The 5,819-nt window shown below is 68.8% G+C and overlaps 2 protein-coding genes across 2 annotated transcripts; one reads left to right on the top strand and one right to left on the bottom strand.

Moving 5' to 3' along the window:
* Nucleotides 1–17: 17 nt before the first annotated feature.
* On the bottom strand, nucleotides 18–1,713 carry FARSA (phenylalanyl-tRNA synthetase subunit alpha). Its single transcript, XM_050987988.1, has 4 exons — nucleotides 1,086–1,713; nucleotides 874–1,011; nucleotides 701–799; nucleotides 18–261 (listed from the first exon to the last, which is right to left on the bottom strand). The coding sequence occupies exons 1-4, from the start codon at nucleotides 1,344–1,346 to the stop codon at nucleotides 145–147; spliced, it is 615 nt and encodes a 204-aa protein (XP_050843945.1). The 5' UTR covers nucleotides 1,347–1,713; the 3' UTR covers nucleotides 18–144.
* A 237-nt stretch (nucleotides 1,714–1,950) lies between these two features.
* On the top strand, nucleotides 1,951–5,611 carry CALR (calreticulin). Its single transcript, XM_050987987.1, has 9 exons — nucleotides 1,951–2,118; nucleotides 3,136–3,237; nucleotides 3,322–3,525; nucleotides 3,836–3,930; nucleotides 4,013–4,222; nucleotides 4,431–4,544; nucleotides 4,626–4,769; nucleotides 4,844–4,936; nucleotides 5,151–5,611. Exons 1-9 carry the CDS (start codon nucleotides 2,022–2,024, stop codon nucleotides 5,334–5,336), a joined length of 1,245 nt encoding a protein of 414 aa, XP_050843944.1. The 5' UTR covers nucleotides 1,951–2,021; the 3' UTR covers nucleotides 5,337–5,611.
* Nucleotides 5,612–5,819: the final 208 nt, after the last annotated feature.

The raw sequence follows: 5,819 nt of genomic DNA, 5'->3' as shown, positions 1-5,819 counted from the left end.
AAACACGAGAGCCTGGGAAATTGAGATATTCCCCCCCAAAAGGAGCAGAGAGCAGAGACAGAGACAGACCCGGCTGAATCAGCACCAATTAACGCTCAGGGCTGAGCAGTTTGGGATTAATTAAAGTTAATTTGGGTGCCCCACTCACACTTCCAGCAGCAGCTTCCTCCTCTTGAGCTCCGTGCGCTCCCGCTCGGGCAGGGCCCCCCCAGCCCTCACCTGCCCCAGGTGCTGCTGCACCGTGTCCTGCACCGAGGGCACCTGGGGGGGCACCGGGGGGTGGGCACAGCCCAACCGGGACCCTGGGACCCCCTCCCCGGCTCCGGGGGACCCCCGGGGGGCAGCAGACCCCTCCCCAAGCAGTGCTGATTGACAGGGACCCCCGTCCGTGCCCCCCGGGGACCACTCTCGTTCATGGAGACCCCCCCCAGCCATCCACCCCACCCTGCTCCAGCCCCCCAGGGACCCCCACCCATCCACCCCCAGCCTCCCAGGGACCCCCACCCAACCACCCCTACCTGCTCCTCCCTTCCAGGGACCCCCGGCAGTCCCCCCGCCGGGACACTGTCGGTAACCAGAGACCCCCAGACCCCTCCTGTTCCCAGCGACCCCCCCAACCATCCCCTCCTAGGCCGCTCCCGCTTCCCGGGGACCCCCGTGCCCCCTCCCGGGACCCCCGCCGGTGCCCCCGGGCACTCACGGCGCGGAGCACGCGGGGCCCGCCGGCCGCTCCCTTATCGAGGCGCACCCACTTGTTGGCCATGGCCTTGCTGAAGCCCAAGGAGCCCCCGGGCAGCTTCTGCGGGGACACGGCGGCCGTGAGCGGCGCGGCGGCGGCGGCCGGTGCCGCCCCCCGGTGCCGCCGGTACCCACCATGGCCTCGGCCTGCGGCAGCCCCTCCTCGGGGAGGCTCCGGAACAGCCGCACCTCGGGGCTGCCGTCCCGCAGCACCTCCTCGCCCTCGGGACTCAGCTCCCACCGCGTGGCCGTCCGCGCCTCCGCCTCGATCACCTGCACCGGGCACCGGCGTCAGCGCGGCCGGCGGGGACCGGGACTGCCCCGCGCCGCGGCCCCGCTGCCCGCACCTCGCCCAGCGCCTGGAGGCTTTTAACGGCGCCCACGAGCGTCTGGTGGTCGACGCCGAGCTGGGCGGCGGCCTCGAGGCTGCAGAGCCCGGCGGGGCCCGCGGCCTGGCCCAGCCGCTCCAGGAGCCGCTCCGCCACGCTCGGCGCCATGGCCGGAAGGGAGCGCGGAGCCGCCGGAAGTGCCGCGCCGGGAGGATGGGCGTGGCGCCTCCGCCATCTTGGGTGTGGCGCAAGCCCCGTGCCGGTCGTGCTGGGCGCCATGTTGGGTGTGGCGGGGGGCGCACAAGTGGCTGCGGGGGGCGCAGTGACGTCACGGAGCTGCGAGATGACGTCATGCGGTGCGAAGCGGCTCCACCACGGAGCCCAGCGGGCTGATTCCGCACAGGGCTTCCTTAGGGCAGCCGCCGGCCTGGTTCACCTTCCTTGCCTGCACACCTGCCGTGACATCGCTTAATCAAAGATATCATCCCGGCGTCACGGCGCTGTATGAGGGCAGAGGCGGGCAGGAGATCGCCCTACGCTGCGTGTCCGTCGCTCCCTCGCCATATTCCCAATTTCCCCTTCTATTTCTCCCCCACCCACACTCCTGGGTCTGTCTCTTTAAGAGCGCGCGCCCCACGTGACCCCAGGAGCGAGGCGGGGGGCGGGGGGGGCGTCTCCCTCCGAACGCGTGGTCGCTTCTCATTGGCCGCCGCTCTCAGCCAATGGGAAGCGGCCATCTGGGACGCCAACGTTCGGGGGCGCCGTCGCCGCCGGCGGGCGGGCGCTTGGCCAATGGGAGAGGGCCGCGCGCGGGCTCGAGCCAATGGCAGCGCGGCGGAGGCAGGGCGAGGGGCGGTGGGAATATAAAAGGCGGCGGCGCCACCTCCCCCCTCCGCAGTGCCGGGCGGCGCCGGGCCGGGACGGACGGAGCGAGTGTGCCCTGAGCCCCCCGCCATGAGCCCCCTCAGCGTCCTCGCCCCCGTCCTGCTCGCAGCCCTCCTGGCGGCCGCCGGCCCCACCCAGTTCTTCCGCGAGGAGTTCGGGGATGGAGGTGAGGGAGGGGCCGGGCCGGGGTCCCTGAGGGCGGGGCCTGAGGGGGGGCTCCTGAGGTGAAGGGGTTGGGGGGGGCGGTGCCTGAGGGGGCTGGGGGGAGTCTGAGGGGAGGCAGGAGGATGGGAGGACCCTCTGGTGTTTTGTGAGGGGAGAGAATGGAGGGGCCTTCCCCTATTTTCTGAGGGGGGAGTGGGGGGATTCTCCTGTGATCGGTGCGGGGAGAGAATGAGAGAACTCCCTGTGACTTATGAGGGGAGAAAGGGGGGGCACCGTTGTGTTTTCTGAGGGGAGAGAATTGAGTGACCCCCCCCCCCCACCTTCCCCGGCCGTGATCCGTGAGGGAAGAATGGAATGATCTTCCTGTATTCTTTAAAAAAGAATCGGGGGATTTCTCTGTTCTGTGAGGAGAGAATGGGAAGACATTCTTGTGATCCGTGAGGGGAAAAAAAGGATGGGATCCTTTTGCATTCTGTGAGGGGAGAATGAAGGGATCATTCTGTGATCTGTGAGGGGAAAAAAGGATCTGTGCTCTGTGAGGAGAGAGAATGGAGGGATGGAGGGATCCTCCTGTGATCTGTGAGATAGAAAAAGCAGGGCATCCTTTTGGGTTCTGTGAGGAGAGAATGGAGGGATCTTTCTGTGATCTGGGAGGGAGAAAAAGGAGGGGATCCTTCTGTGCTCTGTCAGGGGAGAGAATGGGTGCTCCCATGTGCCCTTAGGGGTGACAGGGGACACAGGAGCCGCTCCTCAGGCGTGGGGACAGCGAGGATGAGGCTGCTCAGGAGTCCCCCTGGGCCAGGAAGGATCAGCCCTGGGCAGGCAGAGCAGGTGGCCAAGCAGCAGGAAAGGGATTGCCAGCAGCACAGCCCCCACATGGAGAGGCACTTTGCTCTCCTCTACAACCCTAAAACCATCCGGCAGAGCCCTGCCCTGAGCTCTGGGGGGGCAGGAGGGGTTGGGGGGCGCAGGGAGCCCGGCCTGCAGGAGCCCGGCGTGCTGACCCTGCCCCTCGCAGACGCCTGGACCCGCCGGTGGGTGGAATCCAAGCACAAACCCGACTACGGGCGCTTCGTCCTCACCGCCGGCAAGTTCTACGGCGACGCCGAGAAGGACAAAGGTGAGGAGCCGGGGTCCCGGCAGGTGGGGAGGAGCTCCGGGCCGGGGCTTCCCCCCCTTGCCCACCACGCCCCACGTCCCGCAGGGATCCAGACCAGCCAGGACGCCCGGTTCTACGCCCTATCGTCGCGCTTCGAGCCCTTCAGCAACCGCGACAAGACGCTGGTGGTGCAGTTCACCGTCAAGCACGAGCAGAACATCGACTGCGGCGGCGGCTACGTCAAGCTCTTCCCGGCCAGCCTGAGCCAGGAGGACATGCACGGCGACTCCGAGTACAACATCATGTTCGGTGGGCGTCCCCCCTGCCCCCAGACCCCTCGGGGTGGGCTCAGTCCTTCCCTGACCCCCCAGACCCCTCCGAGTGGGCTCAGCCCTTCCCTGACCCCCCAGACCCCTCGGGGTGGGCTCAGCCCTTCCCTGACCCCCCAGACCCCTCCGAGTGGGCTCAGCCCCTCCCTGACCCCCCAGACCCCTCCGAGTGGGCTCAGCCCCTCCCTGACCCTCAATGTCCCCCTCAGGGTGGTCTCAGCCCCTCCCTGACCCCCAGTGTCCCCCTCAGGGTGGTCTCAGCCCCTCCCTGACCCCCAGTGTCCCCCCAGGCCCCGACATCTGCGGCCCCGGCACCAAGAAGGTGCACGTGATCTTCAACTACAAAGGCAAGAACGTGTTGATCAACAAGGACATTCGCTGCAAGGTGGGTCTGGGGGGGTCTGGGGGTGCTGCTGTCCCCTGGGGAGGGGGGTGTCCAGCCCTGCTGAGCCCCCCCGTGCCCCCAGGACGACGAGTTCACCCACCTGTACACGCTGGTGCTGCGGCCGGACAACACGTACGAGGTGAAGATCGACAACGCGCGCGTGGAGTCGGGCAGCCTGGAGGAGGACTGGGATTTCCTGCCCCCCAAGAAGATCAAAGACCCCGAGGCCAAGAAACCCGAGGACTGGGACGAGAGGGCCAAGATCGACGACCCCGAGGACACCAAGCCCGAGGTGGGTGGGGAGGGGGCTTTGGGGGAGCTCTGGGGGGGTTCAGGGACGGCCTGGCAGGAGCTTGGGGGTCTCGTACAAAAATCCTGCCAGGATTAAAGGGAGAATGGTGGGAGTGGGGAGCGCAGGGGGGTCTGTGACGCCGGCCTGGGGGGCCACAGCAGCCCCCGGGGGGGCAGAGCAGCCCCCTGAGCCCCCTGCCCCCCGGCAGGACTGGGACAAACCCGAGCACATCCCGGATCCTGACGCCAAGAAACCGGAGGACTGGGACGAGGAGATGGACGGGGAGTGGGAGCCCCCCGTGATCCAGAACCCCGAGTACAAGGTGAGGCCTGGGGGCCGCTGGGGTGGGGAGGGGGCTGGGGAAGGGGCTGAGCCCCCCCTGAGCCCCCCGTGTGCCCCCCAGGGCGAGTGGAGGCCGCAGCAGATCGACAACCCCGACTACAAGGGCAAGTGGGTGCACCCCGAGATCGACAACCCCGAGTACAGCCCCGACCCCCTGCTCTACTCCTACGACAGCTTCGGGGTCATCGGCCTCGACCTCTGGCAGGTGAGGGGGGTCCCGGGGTGGGGGCTGGGGGTCCCGGGGGGCCGCAGCACCCCCTGACTCGCCCCTGCCCGCAGGTGAAGTCCGGCACCATCTTTGACAACTTCCTGATCACGGACGATGAGAAACTGGCGGAGGAGATCGGGAACGAGACCTGGGGGGCCACCAAGGTGAGGGGGGGGACACCTGAGGGGACATCTGGGGGGACACCGAGGTGAGAGGGGGCACACCTGAGGGGACATCTGGGGGGGGGCCACCAAGGTGAGAGGGGGGACACCTGGGGGGGACACCGAGGTGGGGGGCCACCAAGGTGAGGGGGGGGACACCTGAGGGGGACACCAAGCCCCCAGGATATCTCGGTGAGCCCCCCGCCCCCTCCCGCAGGACGCAGAGAGGAAGATGAAGGAGCAGCAGGACGAGGAGCAGCGGAAGAAGCAGGAGGAGGAGGAGAAGCAGCAGAAAGAAGAGGAAGGGGACGATGATGGCGACGGGGACGAGGAGGAGGAGGATGAGGAGGAGCCCGAGGCCGAGCCCGAGGAGGCGGAGGCGGCCCCGCGGGACGAGCTGTGAGGGCCCCGCGCGGGCCCCTTCTGTCTCTGTGAGACCTGGACTCTTTTCTATGGGCGCCGCCGCCCGCGGGCCCGGGGAAGCCGCGACCGCGCCGGGACAGAACCGGCGCGGCCGGGACCGAACCGGCACCGGGCGCCCCGCGGGGCGAGGACTCAGGACCAGCGCCGGGGGTGGGGAGGGTGCGGACGGGGGAGGGGGGGAGCACCGGCGGTGTCGCACGGGACTGTACGGGGGTGTTGTGATCCGGTTTCTATTAAATTAACGATCGTCCCGGCGCCGCCGCTCGTGTCTCGTTCTTGCCCCGCGCCATGTTGCGGCCGCCGCCATTTTGTGCCGCCGCGCGCGTCAGGTGACCGCGCCCGGGCCGCGCCTTTAACCCCTTGCCCGTGTCACGTGATGAGGAGGGCCCAGCGCGCGCGGGGGATTTTTTCCGCCGTCACGTGACGCGGGGAGCGCGCCCCGCCCCACTCCGCGCGCGCCGTT

This window comes from Serinus canaria, unplaced genomic scaffold, assembly GCF_022539315.1.
Source record: "Serinus canaria isolate serCan28SL12 unplaced genomic scaffold, serCan2020 HiC_scaffold_612, whole genome shotgun sequence".
Lineage (NCBI taxonomy): Eukaryota > Metazoa > Chordata > Aves > Passeriformes > Fringillidae > Serinus > Serinus canaria.
Note: the sequence above shows the minus strand (reverse complement) of the source record. Positions and strands in the feature narration are given on the sequence as shown.